The sequence below is a fragment of the Perna viridis genome, chromosome 9, assembly GCF_037379345.1.
Source record: "Perna viridis isolate PV_CMFRI_1.1 ecotype Kerala chromosome 9, ASM3737934v1, whole genome shotgun sequence".
Taxonomy (NCBI): domain Eukaryota; kingdom Metazoa; phylum Mollusca; class Bivalvia; order Mytilida; family Mytilidae; genus Perna; species Perna viridis.
The window spans coordinates 9,852,316-9,871,706 of NC_142453.1; the positions used below are offsets into that span (position 1 = coordinate 9,852,316).

The 19,391-nt window shown below is 32.8% G+C and overlaps 1 protein-coding gene and 1 long non-coding RNA gene across 3 annotated transcripts; one reads left to right on the top strand and one right to left on the bottom strand.

Annotated features, from left to right (window-relative positions):
- Window positions 1-4,910: 4,910 nt before the first annotated feature.
- LOC148606616 (uncharacterized) lies at window positions 4,911-7,165 on the bottom strand. Its single transcript, XR_015915568.1, has 2 exons — window positions 6,847-7,165; window positions 4,911-5,937 (listed from the first exon to the last, which is right to left on the bottom strand). It is a non-coding gene; the product is annotated as an uncharacterized LOC148606616 (long non-coding RNA).
- A 34-nt stretch (window positions 7,166-7,199) lies between these two features.
- Window positions 7,200-19,353, top strand: LOC148606617 (uncharacterized). 2 transcript variants are annotated; one of them, XM_088547173.1, is made up of 5 exons: window positions 7,200-7,313; window positions 12,609-12,733; window positions 13,727-13,859; window positions 15,493-15,678; window positions 16,160-19,353. In XM_088547173.1, the coding sequence occupies exons 2-5, from the start codon at window positions 12,617-12,619 to the stop codon at window positions 16,465-16,467; spliced, it is 744 nt and encodes a 247-aa protein (XP_088403299.1). In that variant the 5' UTR covers window positions 7,200-7,313; window positions 12,609-12,616; the 3' UTR covers window positions 16,468-19,353. The 2 variants fall into 2 exon arrangements, with proteins under 2 accessions (XP_088403299.1, XP_088403298.1); XM_088547172.1 differs by lacking the exon at window positions 7,200-7,313 and adding an exon at window positions 9,913-9,977.
- The last annotated feature ends 38 nt before the right edge of the window (window positions 19,354-19,391 follow it).

Genomic DNA, 19,391 nt, shown 5'->3' on the forward strand with positions numbered 1-19,391 from the left:
ACCATTTAGGAATTAAGGAGATCAGTTCGATTATTGTGAAAGAGTAATCAAGGGAACCACGATTCTAGCTGAAATCAAAAGAATGTAATCCAGGGACTAAACATCAGTCTTTCTAATCGTAACATTCAAAGCTATCTCAAGCTGGAATGATGTGTCCAATATTGCTCCAACTATTCAGATTTTGATTTCTATGGTCGTATCAAGCTTTGTCGTTGAATGCATTTTACCCTTTTTGTTTTGAAACTTGTGTTACTATTCGCTGGATAACTTGTGGAAACATTTTACATTAATAAACGATATGAGGCCATCATTTTACTAAAACATAAGCGCGATCTCTTGACAAAAAGATGGTGTAAAAAAGATGGAAATACATGTCAATTCACAATTTCTGTAGTAAGATCAGTATCAGAGGAGTATACGAAGAGAAGAACAAAATGTGAATAATCAAAGACAAGGAAAATTTTGTTATTTTTTGTTATTTTTTAATTTTTGTGAAAAAAACAAAAAACAGTGTACAACAAAACTGAACCCTTATAAATGCCATTATAATTATAGAAAAAGGAGATATGGCATAATTGAAAATGAAACACCAAAAATCAAGCAACGAACAATTAAAATTCAACAGGTCAACACAAACCCATACCATTGGGCAAAACCCATACCAATGGACAAGCTGTAAAAGGCCATAAAATAAATGAGGTGAAACTATTCATAAGAAATAAAAGACGTAAATCGACCTGATCCATAGAGAAAACGTAAAACGAATAAAAATGAACACAAAAGCAACGAGAACATCTGGATTATAGGGTCCTGACTTTGGACAGGCATATAAAGTATGTTAATGGCGTATTAAACAGGTTTGTGAGCGCTCATCGCTCCCCGTGATTTGGGAAAGTGGTGGGAAAATACAACAATAAAATGAAGTATTAAAATCTGTTTTATTCGGATTGATATAGAATACAAACACTTTCACAAATATGGCAAAAGACAACAAGTGTATTTACCTCGTAAGGACACTCGCTATTTCTATAAGGCACTTTAATGTCTAAATGCAACTGATAAGCACACCTGGTTGACTCAAACAAACGTATCAATAAAGGCATGTCCAAAAAGTTTTATTGAAAATATATCATAAAATGGCAAAGTAAAACAAGGTCTTCGTGCGAATATCAAGATGAAAAGCAATGCCGCACACATGGCACATTAACGTAACAATGTAACAAAGGATTCGTTAATTTTGAACTTTGTGAAATAACTATTAAACGCCACCGGCATACTAGAAAACAGAGAATATAGTACCCTTGTTAAGACCTCATCACAGAGTTCCAAGTAAAAGTAGTGAAAACCCCTTACTTGCAAAAAAACCTTATTCAATAATTTATAGCTTGGTAAAAGCTTTGACTGGTTACACAGAAACTAAAAATGGCAGAATAAGATGTCACTTGATTCGACAATTTTAAACGTCACATTTTAATACAAAGCGCATTTTGGCGAGACAAACATAGCTGACTTTACAGAGAAATCGTCTACGCCGCTGCATTTTAAAGAAGAAGATTTATGTATTTCTGAAACGCGGGGGATTCATATTTTAATAAGTATGTGTTTTCCACCAGGAGATATCTCCTTTAAAATTGTCAAGAATAGTCGGTTGCGCTACTTGAAAATAAAAAGAAACGATCGATTAAATGAAGCAAACAATAAAGAAAAACATCTTAGAACAATGTATACGTACGCTACTTACTGCCTTTGATTTAGGATATTTGATGTTCATGATTAGTCATTTTTGTCAGGTTTTCGGACTCCTCTGGCTTCATCCATTTGATTGCATTAATATCTCTGGCCAGGTGACCATACTTCATTATTTCATAAAACATAATTCAAATATTATTCGAAAAATATTCATGAGATTTCTGTTTTAATACTTAAAACAAAATAACACCTATGGAACATCAAGAGAAATCCTTTTCCCGCCTAAATTTCAAATGCTTATATCTAAACAAAAGGAGCACACTGACCAATATTTTGTTTCTAATTATATTGTTTTTTAGCATGTATGTTCTTAAAAGATTCTGCAACCCTTTGAAATTCTTGTTATTGTTAAACTTAGAAGAAAACTATCGTATGATCACTTTCTGGGGATATCAGGATATTGTGGAGGTATTGCAAGTTTATCGACAAACATATGAAATTCAACGAAGTGTTAGACACAGTTTAATCACTTTCCCTATTCAATGTTATAAACATGTCATTTGCTTTTTAATTTTGGAATTTATCGCTATTTGTTTTCAAACTATTTACTTTTAAGCAACAGCACGGTCAGATGTAGTAATTGTCCTACATCAAATCGATACATAACGCGCCAACAATTGGCCAAAGCTCTCAAAAATTTCTTTGATTTCATAATTAGTTTTTTTTCTTCGAGTGTAGCCTCCTGTTATTAACCACTGGTTATTTCAGCAGCTATTGTGCATTTAGACAAGAAATGAATTCATTTTAAGTTTATTTTGTTCGAGCTCATAAACTTTGATAATTTTGCTACCTCTCAATTATAAATTATCAAGTCTTTGATGGAAAATGTGTTTATACCGAAAGTTACAAACAAAATAAAGAACAAATATTAAGAGACTGACAGAACACGAATAAAATTGACGTAAACATAGAACCGAGCAGCACTTACCAAGTGCAAGTTTGGGTACTCATGTTGATTGTTTATCGAGAAATGCACAAAACTAATGCTACGTCGTGAGACAAAATGACACGACGATGATACAAAAAGTGAGGGAATTTTTATTCTTCACATTCTATTGTTCACAGTTCATAACTACCACTTCTTACTCCGGATGACTAAGTTCAACTCAAAAATCAACAATTTTTTCGGAAACTAATCTTTAAATTTAGAGTGTTGATAAAGGAAGAGGGTGCCTTGTACAGCTCTATTTTGATTTGTAATTTACACATAGAAAATAATTTAAGTTGCTCATTTCCTTTTGTTACTATGTATGCATCATTTTCGTTACTTTAGTTGCTATGTTATGTTTGTCTGTTTTTCAAGTCTGGTCTTTGACCCTAGACCCTTCTTTTTATTTTCGCTATCAATTTGGTTCTATTGATTACTCTTAAAACATTTTAATTCGTAGCTATATGACGCTTTTATAGGCCTTTTGCAGTCAAAAAGATTATTAAACAAACAATGAAGAGGGAAGTGAGGTACATGGGCAAATATTACCGAAACGTCAGTAATGGGAGAATACATCAAAATACGAGAATGGAATGTTACATGATGTTTAAAGTATATTTCCGTAGTCTAGGTTTTTCTATTATCATGAAGTTTCAAAAGATAAATCTGGCCTCCTGTGAAGATGCTAGATAATTTATTTTGATACACACCAATGATGCAATATCAATGAGGTACATCATAATGTTTTGTGTATAAATAGATCAACAGTTAACGACTTCCTGTTTTAAAAATCTCATAGAAGGTTTTGTTCAAATTGATGGCTTAAAGTGACACTTTTTAACAGAAATGTCAACTTGAACAAATTGAAATACAAACAGTTTTCAATGTCTCGTTAAGGTCGAAAAAGAATTAGTAAAAAATCAACCATTCAAACAAAGCAGAGTAATATTTACGAAAGGCAGGCACGATAGACAAAGGAAAATAAAACAAAATAATATATCTCGAATTATTTAAAAAAAAAAGTTATGATTATTATAAAAACTATTTGCCAAACTACATCACAATTTATTGTGTCTTTAAGTCTTTAAAATAAAAGGTTGGGACTTCTATTTTTTCGACGTAGCTGGTATTTCAAACAATCGTGTTTAATTTGTCCTAAAATGTACCTTTACTACCAAGTAAAAGCGTGCCGTTTCTTTCAATGCTTTCTTTTCATAAATATTTGATTCTGTTATAATGGTCCTTTATTCTACAGTCAATTTATATCAATTTATAAAATGTCCAATCGAAACTGAACTAAATGTCACATTATGTTAATGCAAAGATTCGACAACAAACTCCTTTTGACATGGGAATCGTTTTGTTTTGTTTTGTTTTGTTTTTGTTTTTGTTTTTTGTTTGTTTGTTTGTTTGTTTATGTTTGTTTTTGTTTTTTTTGTTTTTTGTTTTTTGTTTTTTTTGGGGATTTTTTGTCAAAAAAATCTGAAACAGGTGGTGCACAATGAGAATAAATAATAAGGATCCTGCAAAAGTTTCATTAAACTTCATTATGTTCCCGGCATATTGTAATACACAGAGCCTACACAAAATTGCCACCGGGCAAAGTTGGTAAAGTGTAATAAAGAGAACCAAGATTCGAGTGAAAATCAAAAGAATATATTTCCAAGGACGAAGAGTTTACACGAAAAATAGACAACATAACAAAGAACATGAACTAAACAAAGTAACGCACATAAAAAACTGAAGTTAAGTAACAAACCAGAGCCCACAAAACAAGTATGGAACAGGTGTCCAGTGGTGTTAACGTCCTCTGCTTTTCTAAAAACAGCTGCCGAGTTGTTCATAAAATTCCGATGAATACGAAAGGAAAATGAAAACTATGACACAGTGAACAAATTGGTTCTCAAGGTGAAGATTGGCACACCAAAACAATCCACTAGTTTATGATGACGAACATTGAATGTTTATAGTGATAACTTTTATCTTGTAGCAACATAATCCTGTTCTAGAAACTTAATTTTAAGAAGTCTAGCACAGTATAAAAAGCGTAGTTTGTCAAGCTCTGAAATAGCGTAGTATTTGTGATACAAAACTCCATACGCAGGTGCTGAAAGGAAAGTTGACAGTACAGAATGAGAATTCATTCCTATGTTGTATAGTGTAGTTTCCTTACTTAGTAGTGTTAAAAAGATGACAACAGGCTGTATTGTATTAAAGAAATAAGAATATGTAATTCATCATGCACTTGAATTTATTGAAATAAAATTGTTTGCAGTGAAAAAAGTTTTTGCCAGTTGCAGGGAGACAAGAACCGATAGGCAGATTTTTCAATGTGGACTATCGGCGACCCTGTGATAACACAAATGTCCAGAATCCCTCTTGGTTATTTATGATTACGTTGAAGAGTGGATCAGACATGGGAACCCCCTCTGTTAACACAATTCTCTGAAGATAAAGATTGGTGCGAAGGTGACACCTCCCTAGTAGTTGTGAAGGGAGTTCCGATCGATTGCAAAAGTGAACTCAATGAATACAAAGTACCCTCCACCACACGGCTGGTAGGGTTGAAAATTGTGCCAAAGGGGACAGTTCCCAGCTTGTTGATTCTCTCCCTGAACCGCCACATGAATACATTTTCTTTCGTATAGAAAAGAAAATGGATTCACGACCAAAACAGTTTTCTCCGCTCACTTAGCATTCTGCCGGAAAAAACTTGTCCGTACCAAAAACGAAAGTTTCAAGTCCTCCTTGGATGTTGTTAAGTAGTATATCTAGGCCTGTAGGTGACAAATGTGTACCATCGTGCCTGAAAAGCACTAATTCTGATGTTTTGATGGACGGGTAACTAATATGACATTGTTGTTCCTTAATCATAAATGACCGTACTTCGCAATTAAGCCTCTCTCTATATTTATCAGTTATTTTTAGTGTCAGGGTTCCATGCCAATAAAGTCTAGGCAACATCTTGGATTAAATAATGTTTAGGTCTGGTACAAAATATTTTGCTCGTAAAAAGGAACATTTGGTGTTCTCTATTAGTTTTTTAGTATTTGACACTACTAAATTATCAGCCGCAAAATGAACTAAGAGGTAGTTTGGTTTTCCCCTGACACGTAAATCCGACTCGAAATCCACCTCATGCTAGATTTAGTTATCCAGTGTATCTTTACATTTTTTCTTTTCCCCGCCTGTTCGCTTTTTCGCTGTTTCTCCAGCCCAGTGAAGAATTGAGGACCCAATTATCCAAACCACAATTTGACCTACAACCAAAATTTGAATTTACTTAATCAGTGATATAAGACAAATTGTGATAAACTGGCAGAGTCAAGTGAGAAAGTTTGAATTAGCTCTATGGATGTAGCCCAAAAACGCCAATCAAACATTTTACCCTGAACGAAACAGCGAGTAAATTCACCAGCAGCCGCGTTAAATCCAATTATCTAATAGGCGATAATTGCTAATAAGTCTCTTGACATTATTTCTTTTACACCATAATTTATTAAGACTAAATGAACTTCTTTTTCCATTCAGAAACTACTTGTAGGAAAACCAAAACACCATTATACGTGCTGTAAGTTTTCAAGTTTTCCTCTTTTAAGAATGCCTTCAAAATAAAGAAAGCTGATATCGATAAATGAAATAAGTAAATAATGCATATTTTGTAATAAAAAAAACCTGCGGAAATGGAGAATCCGACATGTCTTGGTACGTGACTTTGTTGAAAATATTATTTCTTATATGTCCATAGTATACAATAAAGGTACAATGCGTCTCTCAGTATATATTGTACTATTTTAGGCTCGTAATAAGGTTTTAGATTCGAAGATTAATTTTATCTTAAAGGTGTTCCTTTGTCCAGAACTAATTAATGATATGAAAAAAAAAATGATAAGCAAGAGCCATTTAAACCATTGCAATGCTCCATCCAATCAAATTCAACAGAATACAACGAAATGTCTTTGTGGTTTTATTAACCGATTGTGTAATTAAGGATACGTGTTACAAATTACATTCATCTGTTGTGTGTTTTACAATAAACAATGAGATTTATAGGAATCGTTTTCCCATCTGTAAAGCAAATTACTTGCAATTAACTCAGATTGAAATATGAGCGAGTGTACGTTTTCATTTTTTATTTTATTTTGCTTTACTATTAACATTATACTCACTGATAATATGACACCTGCAGCTTTTTGGAGGCTGATGTTCCAACTGGGTTTTTCTACGGGATTTCATATTGCTTCGTTTTTTTTATATTATCTTATTTCACTATTCAAATTGTTCCATTGCTGAGCACTTCGTATTTTCCCAAAATTTTGTAGTTACAAAATTCTTTGGGTAATTCGCTAGTCGCACTGTAGTGGTAATGTAAATGTAAAAACACAAAATATTTTAATACACAAAACTCGTTTTATATTATTGAAAAAGTTCATTTGAATAAACAAATTCTCCGAAAATAAAGATAACAATTTGCTAGAAAAATAGGGCAACCTTGATAAGCATAACAAGGCGTGAGGAAGGATTTGTTTATGCACTTTTGGTTCTCAGTCTTACATCTGGATTGATTCTTTTTGTTGCTTTGATGACACCTGGATGGGTTGGCTTTGAAGTTGGCAACAGTGAATGCGATGTACAAGTAAGATTAAAAACGTATGGATGTTTTTCACGATTCAATCTTGTACATTCGAATAAATTTACTTTATGAATATAAGGTAAGCATTCTCGCATTTTGGGCCTATAGGAGTTGCCAATGCAATATGTAGATATTTAAATCTTTTTGGTAAATATATATTTTGGAAGAATCAGGCAAAATGGGAAAAAGATCAAATCATGCATGTCAATACCCTTCCGAACTGACAATAGTATTTCACTCAAGGATGCCTTCTCTTTTTGATAAGACTTTTTTTCAATAGAAAATAAAACAATCATGTTTGTGACAGAGTTATCTGACTTCGAAATGTTCATTTTCAGTGTGTTTATAATGAAATTCTAATTCAGTGTACCAAAATAATGATAATAATAAATTTCTGATGATGTAAATAATTAAATGTAAAATTTCAAAATGGTGTTTTGTCATAAAATAATTCATCCACTGCCTGATTCTTAGAGGAACTAGCACTTAATTACGCATATATTTTATGCATAGAATTCAATACTGCATATCAGAATGTGACGAGTCTATTCGCTACACTGCTCCATCGGAGGAAGATAGCGTAAACTTATAGAAGGGTCTGAAAAATTCCCAACGATGTTAGAACTGTCAAATTTGCAATGTAAATTTTTGGTCGTTCCCTCCGTTGGACGACAAACTCGTACCGCTGTGACATGTATAGCAATACCGCCTGCACAAAGTCCGGCGCCCTATACCACTCGGCCAGCTAGGTTATATGAAATATAGCTTGCGCTTTCCGGGTCATTCCTCCTCGTAGTATTAATGTAGGGTTGTAACTGAATATATATATATATATATATGTGTGTGTGTCTAAGGGAATCTGCCAACCAGGAAACTCGGTTCGTAGAGTCATGACGATGTAGCACAAACAAACAAAAATATATAAGTCTAAAGGATTGTACAACGATACCGATAAAGATATTAATACACTATGATAAAATATATAATGAGCAAAATTTTCAGTCAACAAATTCTACAAATGACCTTCTTCAGTGCCTTAAATTAACTGAGTGTTTATATGTGTGTGTGTGTGTGTGTGTGTGTGTGTGTGTGTGTGTGTGTGTGTGTGTGTGTAATTAGGTTTTACATATATCTACATCAACCTACTTCTAAATCAATTCAATAACTACATGTAGGGAAACTATAAAACACTTTTAAAATACGTTCTGTTTATTTCCTTTCCAGAATGCTTTCACCATCAAGAAAGCTAAATCCGATTGGTTTATCAAAATAAATTATGAAAACAGCAATTATAAAAAAACGAGCGGAAGTTTATTAGAAATCGATATTTCTCGGTACAAGACTTTCATTAAGATGTTATTTCTAATATGCTCTTAATATACAACAAAGATACAATACTCAATTGACATTATACTTATTTGGCTAAGGACGATATTTTTAATTCGCTGATTAGGTTTATCTTTCAGGTGCATTTGTCAGTGATCAATTAACGATCAACACTAGTATGATCTAGATGAGTGAGTGTCATTTAAACCATTGAAATATAAAATTACATCAACTGAATACACCAAATCATTTTTGTGTTTTTAATTATGTGTAACAAATTAAATTCATCCGATGTGTATTTTACTAGAAAAATGTTTAAATAATACCATCTGTAATGCAAATTACTCTCGGTTTTCAACTGAACTTGAAACGTGCAGCGAGTGTACGTGGACATTTATGTTGCAAGACAATTCCGGATTATACTCACTTTAAATATAACGGGTACAACTGGCTAAGCAAGACATGTTCACCCTTTCGAAGCATATGATATCACACCCGATTGTTTTTTGCTTTGTTTTTGTTTGTTTTTGTTTTGTTTTGTTTTTTTTTTTTGTTCGCAATAATGTGTATTCAGATCGTATTTGGTTTCACGTTCAGACCATTATTATGTATTTTGACATATTTGGGTTATCCTCTACTGTTGATGCTTCGGTATGTTTGGCTGATATTTTGTAAATAAGAAAGTTTCATTTAGTTTCGACATGTTACTTAATTAATTGATCGAAGTAATACCAATAACAGTAAATTAGCCCTCGATTTTTTTTCTGTTGTAATAAGCAAAATCAAAACGCAATGTAAGTACTGCAGTTCTACATCTCTACTTCCTAAAACCAACATGAAAGATAAAATGTTAACACAAAAGTTGGTACCCGAAACTCGTTTCATATCATCGAAAAGTTCACTTGAATCAAGATCCTCAATGAAATAACGATCAAAGTTGCAAGAAAAAGATACGACCTTCTTTGATTAGCTTAACTGGGTCGAATTTTAATGACAACCCCTTTCATGAATTAGTTCACTTGAAAAGGATATTATGTTTGTATTTCTTTTCTTTCATTTTGGGAGCCAATTGTGGAGGAAAATTTATTCCATTGATGAAGAATCATTTTTACATCTCTTTCAATAGTATTCTACATTATAAGGAATTGAAAAACAAATTAAACAAATTATTGGCCTTGTATATTAATAAGATATAAAAAAAAATTGGCAAAACTACAATGTCTGAATTTTATCAATAGTGTTTCTGTAATGTAATGTCTCTTCCTTGTCCCAAATTATATAATATATCTTAATTGTCAAGCCTGTATATACCATTGTTTGAGACAAGAGTTGGGGAATACAGTAAGTCAATTGAAAATAATTTAAGAACAATTGTTTACTTTTATAGTAACAATTGCACATTCATTTAATTCTTTGAACTTTTGATGGTCGTAATTAAGTCATCATTTGGTTACTTAAAGAGTGTTCTATATTTTCAAGGGAAATAGGAAAATACTATAATAGTAAAATTTTCAAGGGAAATAGGAAAATACTATAATAGTAAAATTTATACTCAAAAATATCAAGGTGATACTTTTTCTGTCCAAAAAAAAAAACCAAAAACTTTTGATTAAATTTTAAGACGTGATTATACAAACCAGAACTCTGTAGGTTATCAAAGATAATATAACCCGGTGATAACGATTGGACAAAAAGAATAGACACCTTGCAAAGAACATGAAATAGCCAGGAAAACACATAGAAAAAAGTAAATGTGAAAATATGCTCTCCACTCGAAACTGAACGCATGGAACGAGGGGTAGGCGTCTTCTGCTTAGACGATTAATTTTATGCATACATTAACTTTTTTATAGAGTAAAAGTAATCAAATTTCATGTTTATCTTTTGAAGGATTTCTTTTTCATTCACCGGCGTTCCATATACGTCTTTCAAACTACTGTCTGACACAACTATGTTATAGTGTCAACACACAATGTAAATATGATATGTTGTGCCGCAGACCATGTCACAATAATATATCTTCGGACAATTCTGCACAGAACTTCTCCATGCTTTGTTCAGCTTTTGCCAGCAAAACTGGACAACCTTATTATACGAAATCTATGTTCTTAAGCAATGTTTCCATTTCAACTCTTGACAGGTTTCAAAAAAAAAATATTCCTAACCTGAACAATATTCAAACTGAGCGAGATGTCAATCGCCTCCAAACGCAATATATCAAAGTATTGTTTTGATAACAAGAAATCTTTATACTTGGATTTGAATCCATTTGAAAGAAATATTTCTAATTTTTGAACAGGTTTTTCGTAATAATATAGTTTGTGATATTTTATACTTAAAACCTCCTAAAATATTAAATTTTACCAGTAAATTGTAATGCATATAACTATTTGTGTTACACTCAGTTGTGTATTGGCAGAGTTTTCTTTCTTCGGTTACGTTGTTTTATTAAACGCATGATATTGGTTATTGTTTCATTGATAACGATCAGTCTAAAGATATAAGTTTTCAAAGTTGGCACTTTCATTTTTAAGAAATATTTGTGTATGGCGTGAAGACTCTAAAAGACAACTTGTTATGTACCATCCTGTGTAAGAATCAGGAATGAATCAAGAATGAGTGGTGCATCATTTGTCACATATTTGACCTCAAATATATTCAATACTTTTACTAACAACCAAACATTTTGCCTGATTCTTAGACAGTGAAGTACTTAAATGCTTCTTACCCGGAGTTATTCCCATGTGTGAACTGTGATATAAAGTAAGGAATTGTTTATGGGAGGATGATTCTCATTGTAATATATTTTTTATTAATGTAAAGAAATAATGCTGTTAAGAAATTAAATATCTTGTTTCGTATGTAAGGTCATGGAAATGCTGAACTCAAGGACTGTTTATTCCATTGATATTGTGCTTCCTTGTTTAACCCTTTGAAAACACTTCGTGCGTTGAAAAGATTTGTCATACAATGAGTGCTTACATTATAACATTTAGAGGCTGTTGTCCTATAAAATATGCAAGAAAGAGACAAATACATTACTTCAAGCGCTATTTCTAATGTTATGGATAAGAAATCTAATTTAAATTAGACATTGTATTTAAGAGAGGTTTAATGTAGATACAACAACGGCTTCCTTCCTCGAATCATCTACAGAGTAATAATGTTTTATAACTCAATGGTTGTTACAGTTTAATGTTCTTTTTTCGGTCATAAGCCTACTTCAGTTCCTTCTCTAATCATTTTATACATAACTTTTTTATACAACGCATATGCATGATAAACTCAGCTACAAACTTTATGTTCTTTGTTGTGTTGTCTGTTTTCTATGTCTGGTCTTTGTCCCTGGATTACATTTTTTATTTCTGCTATAAACTTGGTTCCTTTGATTACTCTTCGACGCCACAATACTTTTGACAATATTATGTCGTAGTACTGTGACGTCACAATACTATAAACAGATACAAATACCAAATGAAAGATGTTGTATGGAAAAAAATGTTTTCACTGACAAAATTCTGTGGATCTGTCTGATACTGTCTTCCGGTTATGTGTACGTCGTATCGTTGGCGTCGCATGCGGTGATCGGTATCACAAAATTAATTTAAGAAATGACCAATTATAAATGCCAATATGTTTTGAGCTTTCAAAACTCCTGTTTGGTCTAAACTGTCATTGTTCACGTCTTCTGTCTTAACTAATGGATGAAATACGAAAATGTTGTGTAGCTAAAAATAGGAATTTTCTTGGCTCTTTAGTGAGAAAATAAAATTTCCTATGGCAAAGAATGGGGATATACTCGCCTCAAAAGTGAGAAGATAGTAGTCTTTATGATGGTTAGAAACATACAAAATTATGCAATTCTTTGTTCAATCTAGTATTATGATTCGATTGTTTATTTTTGCTTTTTGATTATTGTGTTCATAATCATGTAAAAGTAGTCATTAAGCAGACTTATTTTGTCTTTTTTAGACTGAAAGATGAAAGGGTATGCACTTTTGATTCTCAGTCTTACAGCTGGACTGATTCTTTTTATTGCATTGATTACTCCTGGATGGGTTGGCTTTGAAGTTGACAAAAGTGAATACGATGCAGAAGTAAGATTAAGAACATGACGTATTTCTCGATTCAAAAACTTATTTACCTTTATTTACCTTATGAATACAAGGCAATTATTCCCACATTTCACCCCTTTAGATTGTTGTAAATGCAGTATATAAGTATTCAAATAACTTTCGGATGGTTTAATTAAATATACATGTATGTATGTCGCAGAAAGTTTATTTTTTGGAAATAATAGTTTCATTGTCCGGGTTGCTTATTTGCTTTCGTTACTTTGTATGTTACTTTATGTTCTTTGTTGTGTATGTCTGTTTTCCATGACTGGTCTTTGTCCCTGGGTTACATTATTTTTATTACCGCAAGAACCTTGGTTCCCTTGATTACTCTTTAAAAGAGACAATGTATTACAAGCTTTTTTTAGAACGTCTTTATCTAAATTCACCATTGACAAGTTGTATAAACAACTGATGACAAATTATGAACTGAACAAAATGATAAAAAACAAACAACCACTGTAAAATATCTAATTTTCGTTATTTTTGTGCATGTTTTAAAATTACGAAAAATAGTACTCCCGATTTAATTTTTAGCACTGTATAACGCTTTTCATTTTTTGAAAAACGCGAAAAATGATCCACGCGAATATGTTTATTTGACAGAATTCTCGAAAATTAGCAACCGCCAAAAAATACGTTAACAGAATATTATGATTTTATTCGTTTGGTGTTTTGTTGTTTTTGTCTTAATATACCTATTGTTTTCGTTTTATTTTGTTTCGATTTTTTGTGTGTGTGTGTTGTTTTGTTTTGTGTTGTATATTGTATGCGGTCATTAACAGTCTTTTTTAGTATTTGAAATATCAGTTGAAACAAATTGTATGCTTTTTGTAAAAAATGAAAGGACAAAAACTCATTTGTCTATAAACTACATATTTCACATATTATGTAGGAAAACAGTAGTGTGATAATTATAATTGAAATATGAAATGATTGAAAAATGAATCATCTTTTGTCAATTTTTTTTTGCAGATATCAATGAGCATATTTTATACCAAAGCCTGCGTAACCAGTGATGTATCTGGAACAGTGGTTTGTGAAACCATGTCTAGTTTTGAAGCCCTGACAAAACATCTATCCGCCAGTACAAGCCTATTGGACACTGGTGAGACTTGCAAAATTAGTTTGGTCTGTATATATATAGAGAGATTCATCCTGAAATGTTGCGTTAATATGTGCAATTACATCATAATCAATTAATGAGCACAGGCGTCTTTTTAAGGTGTAAATTGGGGTGTTGACCTTTTATTTATTTTATTCAAAAACATTATCTACTATACATGAGTATGTTGTCGTACCAGCAGACAAAGCCCAAAACAACATTGTTTTGTCTGCAAAACGTTTTACATCACATGTTTACTATCAGAGGTAGACGTAGAGACTAATAGCAGTGATAAGACCTATACTGCTACTACACTCTCCAAAGAAGAAATTGTTGAAAACCATGAATCTGTGCTGTTCCCTTTTGGTCTCTCTACCATTGACGATGATTGTGATTTACCGTCTATGTACTGGATTCCTAAACTCCACAAGAATCCATACAAACAATGTTTCATAGCTGGATCTGCAAAATGTGCAAACAAACCTCTTTCAAAACTTTTAACTTCTATACTCACAACTGTCTGCAGTCCTACCACAACACTTGTTATTCCTGTAGTGATCTTTTGGAGACAATCAGTTCAAGTTATTATCTGAATATAATAGCATTAAAACCTATGATTTTTTCAACACTGTATACTTCTATTTCCCATACTCAGTTAAAATTCCGACTCAAAAACATTATACATCGTTGTTTTTCAAAAAAAGATGGTACACCTAGATACAAATATATAGTTCTTGGTAGAGATTCCTCATACTTTGTAAGAAATATTTCCACATCATCTTCCAAATATACAGAGGAAGATGTTTATAAAATTCTGGAATGAATTTTTAATCGACAACATATTTGTCTAGAGCGGTGAACGCGTTTTTTTCAACAAACGGTCGGCATTCCAATGTGAACAAATTGTGCTCCTTTACTTGCTGACCTATTCCTTCACTCTTATGAGGCTGACTTTATAGCTGATTTGATCCGAAAGAAAGAATATCGTTTGTCTAGATCCTTTAATCTCAGTTTCCGCTATATAGATGATGTATTATCTTTAAATAATCCTAATTTCGGGGATTTGATTTGATACATCATATCTACCCCAAAAAACTTGAGATAAAGGATACTACAGACACTGTGAGGTCAGCTTCATATCTTGACCTACACATAGAAATCGATAGTAAAGGAAAACTATTGACCAAACTTTACGACAAACGTGATGACTTTTCACTCAGAATTGTCAACTTTCCTTTCATCTGTGGCAACATTCCTTCAGCACCTGCGTATGGAGTGTTCTATCACAACTCATACGTTAAGCCAGAGCTTGCCGAAACTACGCAGACATTTTTTTGTTATCGCGCTAGAACTCTAACAAATAGACTTCTGGAACAGGGTTATGTTGCTACAAGATTGAAGTCATCACTAAAGAAGTTTTATGGTCGTCATCATTAAATTGTGGATCGTTATGGTGTATCCATCTGCACCATGAAAACTGATTTATTCAAGGGTTTATAGTTTTCCTTTCCACGTTTGTCTACCCCGGACTTGACATTTATGAGGAACCCGACCATCATTTTGCGCTTCTTTATAATTTGTGTAAAGCAAACATCTACTTCGTTACATTTTTATTTACATTTTATTTTTGTTACAGTTACAGAGTTCCGATTCACTGCGTTCACTATTGAGGCATCATTTGCTTTGATGGGTGTTGTCATAGGAACTGTTTTGACCATTATATCCTCTGTGTTAGTTATTAAGAGTGAAAGAAGAAACATCCCTCCTCCTTCCATGTTCAATGGTTTATCTGCAACTGCTCTGACGTTCATTATCACTGGAGGTATTTTTTTTTTGTTTAGGGTGCTATGATTACACAAAATGGCCGACACGATCATTTTAAACACGGACATTTTATGGGATTGGTTGAGAAAGAAATATCAATTCCGTACATAAATAATTTACGTTTGTAAAGATACCAGCTACTTAAATAATATGATATTATGCACATACAGAGAACGGCGGGAGACTCAAAAGACCGGCAACCCGTTACAAAAGTAAAAAAAATGTTAACGTTCTTATAAAATTTATGTTCTGAATACAAATCATAAAATGCATCATTAAAGCATTTGTGAAGTTATTTGAAGGGCAGAATGGCAACAATATATCAGAATATGTTAGTTCAAGACAATCAAAATTTAGTAAACATATCTGTTTTCGCAAAGGATAGAGAAATGCAAAATTTATACCCGTAAAATTGAATTCACATCATTTTTTTTTTCAATTTTTAATTAGTTTAGTTAATTCATGTACATTTTACACAGGATTTTGCGGAGGAATCATCTGCATTGAGTTCATAAGAGCACATAATATATTGGACGATGCATTTGCTCTGTTTGAAATAGAAACACAGGAACCCAATGCAGTACAGAAATTGTTCCCGTACTCTCTTCTGTTAATGTCCTTCGGGATATTCTTTGAATTTATCGCGGTTTGTGTCCACATTGCCTGCTTGATCTCACCAATCCGTTCGGAACAAGGCATCGTACTTACTCCCGCAGTGAACGCGCCGACAGTTGTCGTTCAGAACTCTACATCAACTTCATCAATGCCATATACAACGTTTTCTTAACTGGGCGGTCAGCTTTATGAGTTTTAAATATCCATTGTCGTGTGAATTATTGACGGCTTTATTTTCTTTCGTTTTTGTATTTGATACAGTCATTGTATTTACATCTTCATTATTGAGAATAAAGTTTTCAGGGAGTACAAGCTTCTTCACGTGACCATAAAAATTCACGGTAAAATGTCCAAAGCTCACATTCAAAAGCACAAGAAGTGAGTCAAAGGCTGACATCTTATTATTGGACTCCTCTTATGGTTAAATATGGTGATGATACTTAACTACTTTTACATTGAAATAGGTTTGGTATTAACAGAAAATAGAAAGTTTTGCAACGCATTGTTGGACCCGGAAGTAGCAAAATTTTTTAAAAAAATCGGTATTCGCGGTTGGAATGCTATTCAAACTATAAATTCTGGATTTCAATGAAATCGCTAAGGGGACTTTCAGGTTTTATAATCTTGAAAGAAATTTAAACCAAAAAAAAATGGTAAAAGTAGAAGGTAGTCAACAATATTTACATTTGCTGAAAAATATCTCGGAAGTAGTTAAAGCCTTATAACGCTCATCGTTATAAAGTTATTTTAAATCTTGTATTTGTTTGACATTTGTCTACCTCTGATTTTTGTACATTTTCTAATTTTATCTATTTCGCATTATACTGTAAACCGTGAAATACTAGCGGCATTTTATTTTTCGCTTTTTCGCGGAAAGACTCGTATGTCGCAAAAATTCAATTGTCCTGTACATTTTTTTTCGAATCATATATTTCGAGCTGTGGAACTGCTTAGAGTAAATTGATCACCGAAACAGAGAAAGCAAAGACGTCGCGAAATTTTCTCGGCTTACAGTATATATAAATAATTCTTTTTCATATTATCGGAATGTAAACAATTGTAGCAAAGAGTAACCAAGGTTATAGGGTAATAAAAAGAATGTAATCCAGGGACAAAGACCAGACATGGAAAACAGACATACACAACAAAGAACATAAAGTAACTAAAATCATACAAAGTAACAAAAGCAAATGAGCAACTCGGACTCAAATAAAACCTGGGAGCATGGACCAGATGCACCGGTAGGGTAAGCGTCCTCTGCCTTTCTAGAAATACCCGCCAAGCTGCTCATAAAATGTCAAGTCCGGGGTAGACGAAAGAGGAAAGGAAAACCATGACACATTGAACAAATCAGTTTTCATGGCGCAGATGGATACACCGTAACAATCTACGAGTTCATGATGACGGCAATAAAACTTTTGTAGTGATGACTTCAATCTTGTACCAACATAACCCTGCTCCAGAAGTTCTAGCGCGATACAAAAAGTCTGCGTAGTCTCGGCAAGCTCTGGCATAACGTATGAGTTGTGATATGAACACTCCATACGCAGGTGCTGAAGGGATGTTGCCACAGATGAAAGGAAAGTTGACCAATATGAATGAAAAGTCACCACGTTTGGTCTTGTCACTGCTATTATTTTATTATTATATCTTTGTTGACAAACGGTAGTGGAAGAAATGATCGTTTTTCATCATCTTGACTTTTCACACAAACTGGTTTAAAGAGTCTGTGGAAACCAATATCGAAAATTATGGCATTAAGTCTGTATAATGATGAGGTAGGGTCAGAAACAAGAGTGTCAAGACTTGTTTTGTAAAGGGAGTGTAGTAGAGTGAGAGGTATAGAATAGAGTTTGGTTCTAATGTGATTAAGTCCAAGAGTTTTTTGTGTGAAAGGAAGGAGACCATCTATTGAGACATCATGTAACGTATGTGACGTGTAGTGGCTATGGCCATGACTCCTTTCCCGTCTTGGAGTTTTGTCAAATAAATTCATCACATTTATGCTATTGTTATATTGGCTTGAAAGGTTTCCTATTGTCATTGCATCCATAAGGTATTGCAGTACCTAGTCTGCGTAACCAGAACTCCTCTCTTTCCCTAAGATAGTGTTTACTTAGAGCGGGATTGTTCGTAGGATGGTAAGAGTTGGTTATAAGAATATTGCATGTTTTGCAACAAAGGAACTTAACCCACCAACACACGACAAACTGGTTGGCGGTCTTATTTTGGGAAAGGAGGAACGGTATTTGTTATTATTATGATTTTTTTTTATTTTACTTTATTTTATTTATTTATTTATTTATTTTTTTTTTTTTGAAACTTAAACATTTTCACTTTGGTAAGTACCTAAATGGTTTGACGTGAATTATTTAAAAGTATTTAAAAATACTTACCGCAGCTCCAAGAAATAAAATATTCGTATTTGAAGTATACTGCTGTCCATTGCTCCAATAGGACAGTAAACCAGTCTGTCGGGTTGGGGAGTTACTTTCCAGTCAAAAGTCAAAGTGGAAAATATGCAAAAAGGTCTTTAGAATTGTCAACTTGTTTGTACATATTTGGTTAGTGGCTTTTTACTTTTACTTTTTGTGTTGATGTGTAAATTTTATATTTGACGTTTAACTGTACGAAACTACATTTATATTTAACATGTTAACCCATAATTTGAATAATCCACGTATGCAAATGCACTCATGCCAAATTGATACTTTACTTTACTTTACAACTGTATGAATACAAAGATAGAAAAAATGTGGTAGCAGACCAATATGAAATTGTATTGTTGCAAAAAGTATGTATAAATTTGTTCATGTTACATTTAGTGTAATGCAAAAATTATTCTTTATTATTCACCAAATTACCTACCGCATTCGAATGTGTGCAAATCATGTCACTTTCTCTTGAACTGTAAAGGTAACTTCAGATAACTTTACTTTTCTCCGGTAAATGAACCGACAGGTCAAACGCCAGCAAGTGTGGTGTATTTGTACAATCTAACATTTTCAGGCTAATTTTCCAATCGTTCAAAACTTTTTAATAAAAATTTTATATCATGTGTTCATAGTTTAAATATGTATATACGATAACTAGTTT

Coding starts and splice junctions, on each gene's coding strand:
- LOC148606617 (XM_088547173.1), top strand. CDS start 12,617: ATGAAAGGGTATGCACTTTTGATTCTCAGTCTTACAGCTGGACTGATT. Junction 12,734..13,726: donor AAAGTGAATACGATGCAGAA/GTAAGATTAAGA, acceptor TTTTTTTTGCAG/ATATCAATGAGCATATTTTA. Junction 15,679..16,159: donor GACGTTCATTATCACTGGAG/GTATTTTTTTTT, acceptor CATTTTACACAG/GATTTTGCGGAGGAATCATC.